At 44.0% G+C, this 16,279-nt stretch overlaps 3 protein-coding genes across 14 annotated transcripts in view; 1 reads left to right on the top strand and 2 right to left on the bottom strand.

The window, feature by feature from the left end:
- Window positions 1–2,119: 2,119 nt before the first annotated feature.
- neurog3 (neurogenin 3) lies at window positions 2,120–3,487 on the top strand. Its single transcript, XM_057046862.1, has 2 exons — window positions 2,120–2,289; window positions 2,432–3,487. Exons 1-2 carry the CDS (start codon window positions 2,186–2,188, stop codon window positions 3,042–3,044), a joined length of 717 nt encoding a protein of 238 aa, XP_056902842.1. The 5' UTR covers window positions 2,120–2,185; the 3' UTR covers window positions 3,045–3,487.
- pdlim1 (PDZ and LIM domain 1 (elfin)) lies at window positions 3,323–8,271 on the bottom strand. The gene is made up of 7 exons (XM_057046860.1): window positions 8,022–8,271; window positions 7,036–7,187; window positions 6,552–6,636; window positions 5,419–5,594; window positions 4,715–4,863; window positions 4,491–4,608; window positions 3,323–3,847 (listed from the first exon to the last, which is right to left on the bottom strand). Exons 1-7 carry the CDS (start codon window positions 8,112–8,114, stop codon window positions 3,661–3,663), a joined length of 960 nt encoding a protein of 319 aa, XP_056902840.1. The 5' UTR covers window positions 8,115–8,271; the 3' UTR covers window positions 3,323–3,660.
- Window positions 8,272–9,305: 1,034 nt separating this feature from the next.
- LOC130533449 (sorbin and SH3 domain-containing protein 1) overlaps window positions 9,306–16,279 on the bottom strand; it is a 30,967-nt gene continuing 23,993 nt past the window's right edge. For 7 of the 12 annotated variants that reach the window (XM_057046853.1, XM_057046850.1, XM_057046852.1 and 4 more), the window contains 9 exons: window positions 15,953–15,999; window positions 15,753–15,867; window positions 15,541–15,666; window positions 15,250–15,444; window positions 14,507–15,028; window positions 13,682–13,777; window positions 12,779–12,966; window positions 12,594–12,700; window positions 9,306–11,928 (listed from right to left, as the gene is read on the bottom strand). In XM_057046853.1, the coding sequence (XP_056902833.1) occupies window positions 11,861–11,928; window positions 12,594–12,700; window positions 12,779–12,966; window positions 13,682–13,777; window positions 14,507–15,028; window positions 15,250–15,444; window positions 15,541–15,666; window positions 15,753–15,867; window positions 15,953–15,999 (1,464 nt within the window). In that variant the 3' untranslated portion in view covers window positions 9,306–11,860. Of the gene's footprint in view, window positions 11,929–12,593; window positions 12,701–12,778; window positions 12,967–13,681; window positions 13,778–14,506; window positions 15,029–15,249; window positions 15,445–15,540; window positions 15,667–15,752; window positions 15,868–15,952; window positions 16,003–16,279 lie in introns of all 12 variants that reach the window. The other 5 variants (XM_057046854.1, XM_057046856.1, XM_057046857.1 and 2 more) reach the window with 4 other exon arrangements.

The following is a 16,279-nucleotide window of genomic DNA, read 5'->3' on the forward strand; positions in this document are numbered from 1 at the left end:
GAGGAGGGGGGAGGACATTGAATGGCTTCGCTGCTAGTTTGGGATGACAACAATCTGGTCAGCGAGTTGTTGGACTTTGATTGCCCCCCACAAAACGTCCTTCAAACAAAAAGCTGAGGGCGAAAATAAAGCCCCACCTGGTACCTCTGTTTGCTAAAATAATAACAAATAGATTTCGTTTAATAAATAAGCAAAAGAAATTGTAAAGTGAAGTAGTAAAGGGAGTATTAATCAGGACCATCGGGCAGGTATCACCTGCTGTGGAGCTTGCTCAGTGCATTGTTAAATATTGTTAAATCACTTTTCGTACCAAGTCTGCCCGATATCTGCTATTTCCACAGCAACTGGGCGTTTATGTTTGCCTATACTTGGCATAACAAGCAGGACAATATAGCAGGCTGATAAAAGAAAAAAATCACGGACAGAGACTTAAAACCTCAAACGCACACCTGTTCGCGATATCTGAATATGGATTTGGCATCAGTGGTTATTTGTAAAGTGGTAACATTCCGTTTACTTTAGTCTTTCGTGGCTTTTATAACTGCAGGGCACCATCTCGTATCTCTCTGGTGTATTTGTCTAGTTTATTGAAAGCATATGGTTATCAGATGTTCCCAAAACACATATTTAGACAGAAAGTTAAGGAGAGTTTTTCGTGCTTCTTTGTTGGCCATTGTAAATCATATTTGAGCTCTGCCACGCTCCCTTGTGCCTCACCAGAGCTGAGATCTGTCCGCATGTTGTTGACACACTTCACTAATCTTTAACTTTTTTTTTAAACAACAGTAACATTCTAAAAATGGAATGCGCCACTGTCTTGTGGCGATATTGGCGTTGTTTGAGGAGCTGTCATAGCGCACACGCGTGGGCTCACGTTTGGAGAGGAACAGTATTTTTACAGTTGTTAAACATTAGAAGAACATTTGTACTATCGGTTTACGCAACAATTTCCAGACTCTGAAATGTTCTTTGTTCGGTGGCTCCATGCGTAATTGTCCGGACTGAACCGAAGTTTGGCGCAATAACGCATCAAAGACACGTTGGTATAAATGTGTGGTATTTTCAAAATTAGAATTGTAGTAGTTTCCGCACCCACCTAATGATTAAAAATCCTCAAAATGGTTTGGAAAAAACTTAAGTAGCCACAGTATTTAAACGCTTTCATTCAGGACACACTGCGCACAATGAAGCAATACGCAACCATAAATACATAACAACGATAATATTACCAAAAGGAACATTGTAATATTAACATAATTCTCATTGGTGTGCGGTTTGTTCTAGCTCTGTGTGTAAGATACGTGATACAGATGAACATGTCTTTTGAAGTAAGTTTGCCAAATTAACATGGTCACAGTTATCTCCGTCTACATGCCCCAAGTTCCGAGTGCGTAAAATGTGGCATTTTATGTTGCTATCGACAGAGCATCGGCATTGTTTTGAAAAGCAAATTGGATTCATCAAGAAAATAATATCGTGAAATAGAAGAAAATCGGCGTTGAATATTAACCCTGTTTCCAGGGTTTTGTGCGCAAAAATGCCACATGGAAACGAGCGCTCTGACTTTAGGAGAAACATTGAGAGATTCCCGCCATTCCAGGCATTCACAAGATCATTACGACAACGTTTCGTAGTCAACAAACTCTAAATGATAGTTTTTCTACGCCGTTTCTGAACTGTATACTTACATATATGTTTAACGTTTATTTCGCGCTGTAATTTAGCTTCTCGTCTCGGACAAAAAAAAATCCTGCATGTCTGATCCAGGATGAGGGGATTATGGATAATGTAAAACACAGCAAAAGCCACATTTATTCACTGAAAAGATACTGAAATGAAGAGATCAAATAAGATTATCAAGGAAGAAGTCCGGAATCGATCTTAACCTCATTTGTAAGATTTTATGCAAACTTTTGAAAAGAGGTTGAGAATAGCTTCAACTGCCAAGGCCTGTCTGAGATTATTGTTAATCTGGCACACATGACACAAAAACAGACACGCGTACTGGAGTGAAAATAACAAAGAATGCATAAAGAAACACAGCACTTGGAAGAATCAAAGACAGAGGGGGCAAATTGAAGGATGGGCTGCAAAGAAGCTGATTGGCCACTTGGTGGACGCTGTTGATTCAGGCCTCCACCTCGCAAAAAAAAAGATAAGATAAAGACCATATAAAATACCAGGGATGCGCATCCATCCCTCACTGTCAACTGCGCACACTGCGTGCTGCCTCCAGCCACAGCGGACACGCAAGAAGGACTGCCTTTTCATCCCAGCATCACCCTTCAAGTAAGGCCAATCATGTCCGATTTAACATCGCAGTTTTTAAATTCAGAATTTTGGAGGTAACTCGGGAGAACAGAGAAACGGTGATGGGAGTAATTTAGTTACTCCTTTAAATTGGATTACATTCGAACTGGTATTTCCACAGGATGTCTCCTCGAGTTCTGTGCGCTCCCGCCGATTTGCGCACCAGCAGAGGCGCACTGACCGACGACAGGCTCTCCGTCAACTCAGGTGACACCCAGGAGTCTCTGCTCCGGAAACCCAGGGGTGTTCTGGTCGGAGATGTGCTCACCGTAACGAATCTTAAACACAAAAGCAGACGCGAGAGAGTTGGGCAGCGGGGCCGGCGCAGGATGAAGGCGAACGACAGGGAGCGCCACCGGATGCACAACCTGAACTCCGCCCTGGACGCGCTGCGGAGCATCCTGCCGGTGCTACCCGAAGAAACTAAACTGACTAAAATCGAAACTCTGCGCTTTGCCCACAACTACATCTGGGCTTTGACCGAGACTCTGCGCATGGCCGACCAACAGGAGCACACGGCAGGCTGCGATGCGAGCGGCCCGGGGAACGTTGTGTCTGCGCTGTGGACAAGCGCAACAGCCGCGCCTGGCACCGACGACGAGTTTGACCTGAAAAGCTGCCAGATGACCTCTCATGAAGGCTTCCCAGCCGATCCCATGCGTTTCACCCCCTTCACCTTTTATTTCTCACCGCTCTACGGTGGAAATTACGTCACAAACACTTGGGAATACTGATGGGAATCTCTTCCTTCTTGCACTTGAAACCTTTTACGCGGCGCTGCCACTGCTATAATAATTATTGAATTATCTGTTAACACACAGGAGTGCAGCAGGCTTTAGGTCATTGTAAAAAGTTAACTGAGCATCTCTTCTTAAAAGCACTTAAATTGTGAGCAGAAACGCAAGGAGACCGTTTTTTTTGTCGTTTGAACTGTAATTTTGCTGTAAATTGAAGGAATGAGCTCTTTTGTAATGTTACAGTCCTTTCCAGCACAATCATTGACCAAGTACACTTAAAGATAGAAATATTTATTTCACAAAACCAAGTTGTGTCAGCAATTTTTGACGTGTGTAAAATCGACTGTATTTATTCAACAAATCAGCACTAGAAAACATGTCTGGGATGCAGAGTGGCTTTTCACCGTTTAAAAAACAGACATAATTAACACAAAGACAAATATAGCATCATTCAAATGGAAACATTTAAACTCAAAGATGTGGTTCTTTGCTAGAATCTAAGAAGGCAGGTGGTGAGAGATCATTGAATAATCACAGGAACTGAAGGTTTTGGGTCACTCTGCGGGGTCCTTTGGTGGTGTGCAGTCTGAAGGGGCACGCGGCAGAGAACCAACTACTTGGGGAAGACGGTGACCACGTCATAGCCCTCTGGAGGAACAACTCGCTCCCGTGCGTGCTTCTCGCAAAAAATCTTGTCCTCGACAAAGAAATGTCCCTTTTGTTTAAGGTTGACATCACAGTCTGTACAGGTGTAGCACTCAGGGTGGCGGAACTTGTCCCTCAGCTTGACCATGGCTCCCCTGAGGCGGAGACATAGAAATCAGCTCCAGTTTAATTTCACAGAGGCTAAAACACAAGCTTGATTTATGACTTGACTTGTTCTATGTGAAAATGACAGGAGGGAAAAACTGGACAGGATACCAGAAATACAAATAAAACCCAACTTTTTCTAAATAATAACCAATAAATGAGAAAACTATATTGTGTTTTTGTCTTTTTGACACAGTGTGTTATTTTTGTTTTTGAAGAGTTAACTTTACATTTTCTACATTTTTTACTGCAATTTGGACCTTCTGGTCTGATCTGGTCGTAACCGTGACACAGTTTAAACTTCACACCCTACAAGAAAATGCTGACTTCATGCAAAATTTTGATCTACAATGAGTCACAGTGACCTCAACAATGAAACTAAATGGTCTCATTATTAAAGTATTTGTGTCAGGGCAGAAAATATCTCCCCAAATTTGGTCTCTAGATGCAACCACAAGGTGGAGACAAAGCGTAAAGAGAGCCTCTGCTTATGAGGAGCCACAGTTGTGATCCACATGTGGATAAATTCACAGCAGTTTTCACTAAAGCGGGAGACAAACGAAGCCATGAAAGGCTCTGAACCACTTCCGCCATGCAGAAAACAGACAGATGCCACCTGTAGAAACTACTTACACAATCCCAGATCCACACTTGTCGCACACGGGCAGTTTCTGCGTGTTCCCCACAGATGATCCAACCTTTGTCGAGGGAGCTTTCACACTTCGAAAACCTGACGGCTTGTCAGAGTCGCCTGCAGAAACACCATAGAAACACACGGGCAAATTTATTCCAGCACAGCCCAGTAACATTTGAGATCCACAAAGATTTTCTGAAGCCTAAAAAACCCGGATTTGTACCCGTCTCGAGAATCTCCTGAAGCACCCTGAATGAAGCCGACTGTCGAGGCGGCTCATCAGACTCCTGGTTCTCCTGCAGCATCTTGTAAACTTCTGAATCTGCTGCGACAGGAGGCCTCTGCCCCATTTGTGTGGGCTCTGATGGAGCTCTAATTAAAAAGAATGGACATTTAAAGCACCGTCACCCATTTACCCCCCCCGGTTACATCACTTCTGTACAGGGTTAGTCTCCGAGAGTTTTCAGGATTAAAGCTTTAATGGTATAACTTCATCAGTCTACTCTGATGCTAACACGACACAACTGGAGGGAATAAAATTGTAAAGCACCTTTAAACCCTGAATATTTTCTGTTTAAATAAAGATGCACATAAAAAATGATGAGTCAGCAGTCGGCAAGATTGGACTTGCTTCAGTTGTTCTTTAAAGTGCTCACTTGGAAAACAGTAAATGGAAAAAACTACTATTTGTGAAGAATTAATATGCAAAGTGAGGGAAATGAGGGTTTGGTTAAAAGAAATGTAACCCAGACTTCAATAAGATCATCAACTCAGGCCACCGTGACAGTGGCTCAGAACCGCAGCCGTGTTTTAACATGTTCTTCAGCGTTTGTCAATAAAGCTCTGATCAGAAGAGGAATGACAACAAAAGGGATCTCATCGGAAGCAAGACAGGATTATTGTGGATTTATATTAGGATTATCTTACTTAGCATTGGCCTCGTTAGCTGTGGCCATGGTTTTCACTTCATCCACAGCAGAGTTAAAGTCCTTGATGTTCTCTGAGGAGTACAGACCAGCAGGGTTGTTGTACTGGTTGGTCACCACTTTGGAGCCAAAGGGAAGAGCGCTCCTGTTGTGGCTGGAGCCGATGTGCTTCACTTCCTGTCAACACAGAGCGGAAAAAGTTGGACTGCGCTGAGTTTTGGAAAAGCAAAGGGAGATGAGCACTGGAGTCAGGAATTTGTGAAACGCGCATGCCGCCTGAATCGTGCAAAACCCAACGGAGCAAACCGGGCAAAACTTTTATTGGCTCTGGAGGATGGTGTCATTTTATTTATTTTTAACTAAACAAGCACAAACATGCAGCTGACATCTACTGTAAAGGATAACATGGAAACAACTGGGAAACATGGATAACATGGAAACAACAACTGTAAAGGACAACATGGAAAAAGAAACGGGAAACTTTGTCAAGTAGCAACTGGAAACCTTTAAGCATTTTGACCCATTTGTAACTGGTTGAATTTAACAGGATAACAAGTGATGACTTCACTGACGTGCAATGAACACACAAAAATACCACTAAATGTAGCTCATGCGTCACACTGCAAACACAGAAATGCCTCCAAAAATAGCTCAGGCATTAATTATCTCTTGTTTCCGTTGCACATAATTCCAGTGTCTCAGTGTGCAGGAACCCGACTGACCAATGACATAATGGCCCAAAAATCCAGGAGGCATTTAAGTGACAGACTCCAGACGGGTGCTTGACGTGAGTTATAGTGTATGTGAGGAAAATGTGCACATGTTTGAAGCACACAGAGCCTGACAAACCATTTCCTACATGAAGTCACACTTTGGCCCCAACTTTCCACTCAGAGGGCAGGAACTGAAGGCTGTGTCAGAGCCTGGCTGATAAACTACTGTCTCCTAGGAAACCTCCTGTTGGGAAGTAAACAATGACTTCATCATTGGCAGTTAGCAGGAAGAACTCTTTAGTGGGTGTAATGGGAAGTGTGTGCACTGGTAAGTGTGTGCACAGCCTTTTAGGAAAGGTAAGGTTCGTCGTGAATGGGATTTCCCACCGTTCAAAATCTGGGACAGAAATCACAAACACACCTTTGGTTCCGATTCAAGGTTCATCTTATACGGGTGCGTCTTCCCTCCTTCGGATGAAAGCGGTGACCACAATTTAATCTCTGACCTGCAGGGCGGAAGAGACACTTAAAAACCGGCAACATCAACACAAAGGTTCTTTTACCTTGATTTCCCCGATTCGTCAGCCCCCCACCCACCAACATTCCCTTTTCATTTACGCAAACATATGTGCTTCAGCTTGTCTGCTGCCTCCTCGATTTCTACATCACAGAAGAGGAGACTCACTAGCAGAGAAATTATGTCATGGTCTGTGATGACAGCGTTACAACGGAGCTCATCCTTTAAACCCAAATGAAAGATTTCACCAGACAAATGACAGATTCTCTTCAAAACCCCCGGTGACTCCACTTCCTGAACACCTGGGCTGTAGGTAAGTGTTCCCACCAGTCCGCCTCCTTCATTCCTGTGGTGATGCACCTCAGATGGACGCGTTGCTACAACCCACCTGTCTACAGAGAGCACCATCTCATCAATGCACCCCTTGATTTTGTTCTGTGCTTCCAAGTGAGTCATGTGCTCCGTGGACTCTCCGTCGATCGCCAAGATCATGTCTCCGATACACAGGTTGGCCTGAGCAGCTTTGCTCCCAGGGGTGACCTAAAGATTAGAACAGGATTTTAACTTATACACCAGATTCATGGAAAACCAGCTCTGACTTGCAACCACATGGAAACACCATCAGACTCCAGCTCCGACGCTGCGTTGTTTAAGCAACACATTTAGTGACCTGTGTCCCCCAGACGGAGTATTGACAGTACACATAAACACAGGTAGTCCAAGAGAAGCTCAATTAGCAGCTCAGGTTAACAGATTCCTGAGGGCAAACGCTTCCATCACAGAGATAAAGACCGTCTCTGGCACAGGTCAGGAATTCCTGATCACTTTTCCATGGGCGGAGAGGTCTGATCTGACCATTTAATTACATACATTTTCAAATACTTTCATAACTGGATGATGTGGAATATAACACTATGTGAAACTGATGTTTCAGTGAGGGGAAAAGAGGAACTCTGTGACTATAGATTAGGCAAATATTCTGTTTCTCAATATTAACATGTGATTTAAACCGTAGATATGTAAAATCCTTAAGTTGACATTTCGATTTATACTTTCGATTGACATTCAATTGAGTTTAAGAACATAATGACTCTTTCTACGTTAACAAATGGAGAAAAAAAACGTCAAGCTGTTAGCAGTTTGGTGGTTAAATTAAAGTGACAATATCAGTAGAGTAGAATCAGAAAGTGCTGTTGTGAGTTTAACATCAATAAGAATGTTAGCCTGCAGCTAACAGAAGCTAACGGTTATGTGCTAGCTTTTTAACTATTTTCCTGGCTAAACTCGAGGAGCGAAGTGAAAGTGGGAACCGGAGAGGCCCAGGTGTGGCCAGACCAATTTAAAACTGGAAACTACCGCAGTCTTCATAGTTACCCTGGAAATAGTCAGCGGTTGCTCGAAGTCTTTCCCTCCAACGAGTCTGAATCCCCAGGGTCCGGGACCCTGCATCACTACCCGCAGAGGCATCGCTGTCGTCGGCCGGGTCGTTTCCTTAACAAAGCTGCGTGTTTTGTAATGCGCCCCAGCGCCCGATCACGTCTCAGCGTGGATGACAAGTGCAGATGTTTGAGGCGGGCTACCGGAGCCTTACAGGCGGGGGAGGACCCTCAAGTTCCACTCCGGACCAATGGATTCCGAAGTTCCACCGCTGATAAGGCCGAGCACAAAGATCGCCTATTAGTGTGACACGTCACTCTGGCACATTTTAGAGGACGCCGTCCCAGAAATATTGACTTGGTGGTCCTGGGACGGGGATTCAATTAACAACACAAGGAAAAGTATATTAAAAATATATTGCCAGACATGGGGCGTGTGTGTTTCTTACTGCAGTGATTTATTTGGATACAAGTGCGATAATACTATAACACATACAAAGATTATGATCATAACAGCACACGCTCACACAAGCTAAAACTAGAAGCAAAGATACACAAGTTGTTGAGTCTGTTTTCACCTGTATATCAGTGGTGCCATTTTTAAAGATACGGCTGTAAATTAATACAACAAACCTCATTTATTTTAAAGGTGAGGGACTTCTAGTTGGTGATCTCCTTGCCTAAAGGAGCTTAAAGCAGCGCAGAGTGACTGCTCTTGCCTTTTCCCCTTTCTTCGCGGTGTTTGTTTTAAAGATGGGGCCTGTTGGTGCGTCACTGTTACATGCAGGCTTACCATTTATGGAATAGCTAAATCCCAGGATGTGGAATGTGCCGCTCCCAAACCTTGAATTCCTGTTTGAGGATCTTTGCTGAAAGCTTTGGCCGCCCCTCTGCTAGTGAATTTTACATAAATCCAACAGGTTTTCTAATCCTGTGTTTGGAGGAGTTGCACTGAGAAGTAAACAATCCCTCCTGCTACTGTTTGAACTGTAGGAACGCATCTGTCAGCAAAATAGGAGAGTTTTTCTGTAGGTGTCCCAACAATGGGCCTCATCATTTCTCTTCCGGTGCCTCAGAAAGAGGCTCTGGAAGTTTGCTACAAATTAGGAGCTCCACCTGAAGCTCACCTGCAGTTGCGTTTAGGATTGTGCAAGAAAGCAACAAGTATATTAGGCAGCATTTGCATTTGCGCACATTGACAAAACCTTCCCTAAATTTGTATCAGAATTCACTCAATTAACAATCCCATATTTGCCAGAAACAAAAACAAGCGACGCCCCAGGTGATTTAAAGTGTTTATTAAATATTGCATAATACCGAAGTCACAGCAGTGTATAGTATCTCTATTTTCATTTTAAGCACTGCAAATTGAAGCAAACAAACCAAACCTGCTGCCTGTTGTGCGTCTCCACCTACTGATCCATTCTTGTGAATATTAAGTTAAAGCACTGTTTCACACTTATTAAGTATTTTTGCAGTAACTGTCTTCTTAGTACTAAACAGCTCTCCCATCTCAGGGGATGGAGCCAATGGAAAAGCCACAGTTACATTAAATGTCACAAAAAAAAGACAATGAGGCACGATTTTGCATCTAACATAAGGCATTATGATCCTTACAAATGGCAGCGTAATTATCAGATGTGTGAAACCTCCTGTGCTCAGTAATGCTCCACTCTGTGCTTATGACAAAAAACCCCTTCAGCTGCAAACAGTCTTGCAGAGCCATTTTCTTCTTATTTTACATATTTACACTCCTTCATGTGCCATGTTACTCTGGTTTCTACATATTGTGTGTGCATTGGCCACATTTCATATAGTTATACATTCATACTTCAGGTGATACTTAACAGAAAGTTGCAGGTACACAAAGTTGCAGGTACAAAGTGAGTTTTGCTATGGCCGAAGTGAACAAACTGTCTGGTATACTGCAGCTGGACTCGATCTCTCTCCATGTCCCCCCGTCGATCAGCACAATCATGCAGAGCGGAAGAAATATGGGAACAAAACTATTGAACCGCCAGTGAAACACATGCTGTGTGGTGTACTATAATACCTGCCTACAGTTGTTCAGTGCTGTGCAGCATGAGTCGGCATGAGTTTCAACAGCAAGCAAAGGAGAGCAGGGAAACCCCGACTGCTACGTTAATGTTCCATTTCAATTATGTCAGCCACACAAAGCTCCAAACATGGTTTCAATCAGGTAAATGTTCCAGATGCAAAGGCAGAGATAAAAACAACCTTAGGTTATCTATCAGGGTTTCAGATTTCGACCCGCAGATGGCTGCCGTTTAGACCTTTAAACCCTTTCTTCCATCCCCTCAAGTGCACCCGTGTGCGAGTCTGAGCATGTCGCAACCAGCAGCGAGTGCGTTTGTGGCATCTCTGCTGAGGCCTGAGGAGCACAGTGCAGCGGTTCAAAACAATGCGGAATTTGAATAAAATAGGAAGAGAGTAGCCTTCGATTGTGACCAGCTGCCGGCTGAAGGTGGAAGACGACTCTGATAATATGACAGGAGAAGAAGAATGATGCTTTGCGCTTGATTTGTCTATTCCTCAGAGATTTTACACAGCATGCCACTAACATTAATATTTAAATAATTCCACTTCCTTTATTACCCAAGTTGTGATCATTAGATATGAAAATACGTAGCCACATTTAGAAGGCCTCTTTAAGTTTTCTGTACACATTTACATGACAAAAACATACAATCTTATTAGTAAGGACACAAAGATATGATGACAATCTCAATAATTGGATTATCTTCTAAGACACCTCGTTGGAGTCACTTAATACGCTAACGGGTTTTTGCGTCATCACTGATAAATGGACTCTTTTGTTGGATGAGGGAGGCGCTACCATGCCTGTCCTGTGGGTGTTCTGCAGCTAGTATCTACCTTACAGTCTTTTGTCCCTTCACATAAGAGGTATAAAGGCAAATTCAATGCGTTTGACAATAAAGACGTGGATGTGTACGTGTTTTCAGACATGCAGGATAGTCCATGTATCCTTTCCAGATGTGAGCGTTCTTCCACACAGGCGTAATTATTGTTGCATGTCCCCTTTGGATAGAAACTAAAGGCAACACTGAAGCGGTATCCAACTGCTTTGAGTTATGTTGGATTTCTAATGACTCAGCAAGAGAATAAAACAGCTATTTATAGATAAGGCTTCATGAGTTTAAACTCTGTAAAATGTAATCTGAAGGAATTAAAAAAATAGCATAATTTAGATGTATTGTCAAGCAAATATTTTTCTAATACATTGCTACTTTCAGTGTTATTTTATGTTGTGTTTCTTTGTCAAATGTAGGTTGGTGTTCTTTTTACAAATGTACGTTTGGCATAAACCGAAGCGCTAAAGCAGGGTAACTTGCACTCGATCCACCTTAATGAATTTGCCCCTGAAGAATTGATCATGGATAAAATAAAAGACTTAAAACCTTGTTCAATTATCGGGGGGGCACGTTTTGCACACGCTAGTGGCCTCTAAGTTGAGCTGTTACTGCATGCTAACACTTGTGCATTACACAGAATATGGATAAAGGATTCTCTGTACAATTAAGCCAATTTGTGGTCATTATTCCACAGACACATTCTGCATATAGGAAATGATAGATTCAGAATAAAATTGTAAAATGCAGATGCACAGAATGTGAAAGGTCACGGGCAGGGAGCCGTTGTTGTCTTAATGTCGTACGGTTTGTCACAGCTCAGGCCTGATTTCTTCCCAGACTGAGCAGAACTGTCTGGCTAAATGACTATGCTAACCAACAGCCATGCGTAATAGTGAGGACCTCCAAAGCGTCATAAGCAACCACATGTTACAGCCAGATATCTTTACAGTTTCACCTCCTTCACATAATTCCCAGGAAATGTCCCAAACTGTTTAGTCCTCTTTGAGGTACCTGTAGAGAAGAGACAAGAAACAATTTTTAGAAATGCTATAACTAATTGTACATGAAAAAAGTTATTTTGAGGTCTGCAATACAAAATCCTGTTGAAATATTTGTAGCTACCCAGGCTGTGGAGCAGGCAAGATGCTAACAGATATTTATTTATTGTCACAAAGTCTAATAGGTAAGGCTATGAGGCTCACCTTAAAAAGACAATATTTGCTTTTTCAGAGGATTTAATAGTATTTGTTAACCTAGCTAGACTAATCAGTAAGAACACTAAAAAGAATTAGTGAACATGGTCAAAAACTACAAAGGGATTACAAGCACCAAACATCATGTTAACATCTGTTAACATCCACACAAGTTAATAGCGATCTTGTTCTTTTCATATTCTTGAGTGTTTTTTTCTTTTCTTAAAAGTGTGCCTTTGAAAAGGCCCTCAAGGCCTCGTGTATGAATGTAGCACTCATTCATCAGCTGTCATCCTTTAGAAACTCTATATGGAAGGTTGTGACACACTGAAAATGGCTCTAATGCCGGAGGAGCCCTGAGCGGGCACATTGCACGCGTTCAGTCCTCTGCTGTCACTCTGCAGAAACCCTATATGGATTAATGTGACACAGCTAGCGTGACTGCACCTGCAAGGAATCCGAAGGGACGCCTGAAACACATACCGACAAACCAGCCGTCGTCACATTTCTCCATCACGCTGACTAGATCGCCCTCCTTCAGCTCCAGCTCATCCTCGTTCTGTGGTACGTAGCTGTACATAGCCTGGAAACTGCAGCAGAGACGCACGGGGACATTCAGAAGTCGTGAAAGACAACCTCGCCGAAATTCAAACGGAGGCCTTACTTACATTCCACAGTGGAGACGGCTGGGCTCTGGGCTGCTACTGTGGGACTGGGGTTGCTGGGAAATGATGAGAGATTGTTTACTGGGGTGGGGGTGCAGTCTATGGACAGAGCCATGAGGGTGGTGGGACAGGGTGCTGCAGTACCTCACCGAGGTCTCTGCTATATTCAAGATCTCATTGCACACTGCTTCCTAATAGTAGTAGATGTAAGAGTGGAGGTAGTAGTGAGGGGAGTAGTGGAAGTTGGTGAATTCATGAGGGTTCCAGGAGAGGGTGAGGTGCAGTTGAGGATTTAAAAAGGGGGATACATGACCAAGGTCCAGTAAGTATCAAAGAAGAAGAAGAAGAAGAAGCGGTCCGTTAGAAGCCAGCAGAGAAAGAGGAGACGATGATGGAGTCCGACAGGAAACGCATGAAAAAGCCAGAGCTCAGAGTGAGAGCATGAAGGAGAATTAGTTCCACGTTTACACATGAATCAGGGTGAACATGCAGTATTAAAGCAGCAATGATGCCTAAAATGACAAAATTGGCAGTTTTACTCCTTAAAAATACATCAGTGTTAATGAAACTCATTATCTAGATGACAAAGTTAATAACAGGATTTAATCACACATACGTCACAGTTCAAACGTCTGATATGTGAGATTTTTCATCCAATATTATCTACATAGATCAGCCTACAGTTTTTACTGTAGCAACACAAACTTTAATATTCATGAATATTACTCATATAGAATCCATCAATTTTACAGAATCAAAACAGTATACAAACAGAAACCTCTGGACCGGGAATTCTTTATTTTTTCTTCTGAATTATTAAAGTTGATGCAATACTGAAGGCAGCAGATTAAGAAAGGGAATAGAGAGCAGTCACAACAGCTGATGTACAATTCTGCACCCACTTACGGCAAACGAGTTGACGTTGTTGTTCTCTTGGATGTCGAACAGCATCACGGGGCTCCTGGAGCTCCTGCCGTGATGGTCCACCTCATTCCTCAAAAACTGCAATGCAAAGAGTTTAAAAAATAAAATAAATCAGCACTTTATAGCTTTTCTCTTCATGGGTCGGAGCACATATCCACTCTGCTCCAGGCAGAACCAGGCTGTGTTTTGCGTTCGCTTGCAGGTGGAGACATCAACGGCGCAGCAGGTGTAACCTAACAGGCGTGTCACCGTTCACCGTGCAGCGTTTGCCATCACACCCCAGCGTGGAACCACCTCTATGCAACCACATTTGGAGGGAACGAAGCTGGAATTGTTTCGGTACTTTATTGCCACCAAACAAAAGATCCACGTTATTAGTCAGGGATGATGAACTGCTGCATCATTAACCTCCGTAAGAAGATACAGTATTTATAAAAAAAACACACATCAGTGTTAGTAAAATGATGTTGGTATTTCACTAGATGTAATGGCAAGATCATGTTTTTAACATAATAATGTTACTTGAATCCGCGTTTTGACACTGTCAAAAGGTGCAAAGAGCATGCAGACGGGCAGCCATCAGCAGAGTGATGACCCCAACCCTAACCCCTCCTCCGCTAAACCCTCAGCGTCATCCCTCCACGTGAAGCAAATCAGCTGCAGCTCAGACCAGCAGTTAGTGTCACGCGATCCACACATCAACGGCGGTTACATCACAAACGCCCGTTTCTGGGAGTTAAACTACGACCAAAGAGCCCATTTCAGAGTGAGCTGGAGATGCAACACTGCACACCATGCGGAAGATACCTCTGCGGGGCCGTTTGGCTTGTTGCCCTGTGCTGCGTGGGCCCTCTCCCCCTCTGTGACATCCCCTTCGGTTAAGTCTTTCTCCCCCCTAAGCCATCCCTCCAGAACCGGTCCGCTGCAGGGACTCATACCGCGTGACAGATGCGGGGACGGCGGGGAGAGCAGGAACTCCTCCACTTGAGGTGGTGTGAAGGTGAGGAAGGGTGTGGTGGAGTTTGGCCTGGGTGGATGAGGCGGGGGAAGTGGGGAGGCGGCCGGGGAGGCCCCAGGGGAGATGCAGTAAGGGCTTCCTGTGATTGGGGGCACAGGGCTGGCAGAATAGGGTGGAGGCAAATATTCGCCACAGCGGTAGGACACTGTGGGCAGCGGCGGGAGGGGGGGCGTGGGAGCGGCGGGCGGGCTACCGCCTCCCACAGTCAGGGAGATCCACTCAGAGGAGATGGCGTGGACCTCTGGGGACACGGAGCGGCGATGGGAGCGAGGGAGGGGCAAGGGGGAGGTTGTCAGGCGATTGCGAATCAGCTTTACAAGATCGGGGGAGGGGGGGCGTGAAAGGAGAGAATGGAAGCAGAGGAGAAATGAATAGATAAGAAAAAAAGATATGAAAACCAGGGTGAAATTTGAGGAACTTTTCAAACAAATGCAGGGGAATCGAGATGAAGAGACTTCCTAGATTCATAGCAGCAAAAAAGGTGCCACAAATGTGCAGAACGATTGGCCGTTGTGGATTTTTTAAACTTTACCTGAGGAGAGGCATTGAGGCTGCGCTGTGGAGAAGGGCTGGCAGGAGGGTCCATGTACTCCACGCCATTTTTGACACGGGGTCTTCGCAACACTTCCACGTAGGTGACGGGAAAGATGCCCTGACGATTGGTGCCTGAGATTTTGCCCTCATACCAGTTTTCATCCACTCTGCGAATGAGCGTGATCCTCTCTCCCTGCGGTCAGAGGTTGGATTTCGGACATCGTGTGAATAAGCCGATCCCTTCAGGAGCGGAACTAGAGTACATGACTGCAAATATTCCCTCTCTAACCTTTCTAAAAGACATTTCCACCACAGTGTCCCCACTGAAGTTGAAGCGAGCCACTGCCTCTCCGTACTCCAGCACCTGCACCGGGACACTTTTCTTCGGCTGGGCCTTCTCTGTGACAGGAAGTAGCTGAAGGAGACCAGAAAGGACAAAAAGAAACCGTAACAAAAACCATCTGAGAGCATCATGGAATCATCGTTCGAGAACTCACACACCTCCACATAGCTCTGAGGGAAAATGCCCACTCTGCCGTGGTGTTCCCCTTCATACCAGTTTTGATCCACCTGTCGAATGATGTAAACAATGTCTCCTTTCTGAAACGGCAGCTCCCTACAAATGAATGGAACGATAAACAGAAATTCAATTGCTTTAGTTTGTTTTTGTGTTAGTCAGATACTTGAATCCAAGCACTTACTTAACACTTTCTGCCCTGAAGTCAAAGCGAGCCATGGCCGGACTCCTCTGCTGATACACAAAACATTGAGTTATTATTACGATCACAATCACTGATCGCCCACATGGACAGAAAGCTGCCCACTGGAATAGTAACCTGTAAATCTCCCTCGCTTGTCTTTTGTGGGCCCATTGAAATTCTAAATATGACAACGATGACAGGAAGGACTAGTCTATTTGTCTTCTTGAAAGAACCTACTGGTATTTACTGAGCAACTGGTCTGCTGAGAGAACAGACACACCTCAGTAAACACCATAATGAACTTTATATCCCATATGTAGCTGCTGG

Source organism: Takifugu flavidus, chromosome 11, assembly GCF_003711565.1.
Source record: "Takifugu flavidus isolate HTHZ2018 chromosome 11, ASM371156v2, whole genome shotgun sequence".
Lineage (NCBI taxonomy): Eukaryota > Metazoa > Chordata > Actinopteri > Tetraodontiformes > Tetraodontidae > Takifugu > Takifugu flavidus.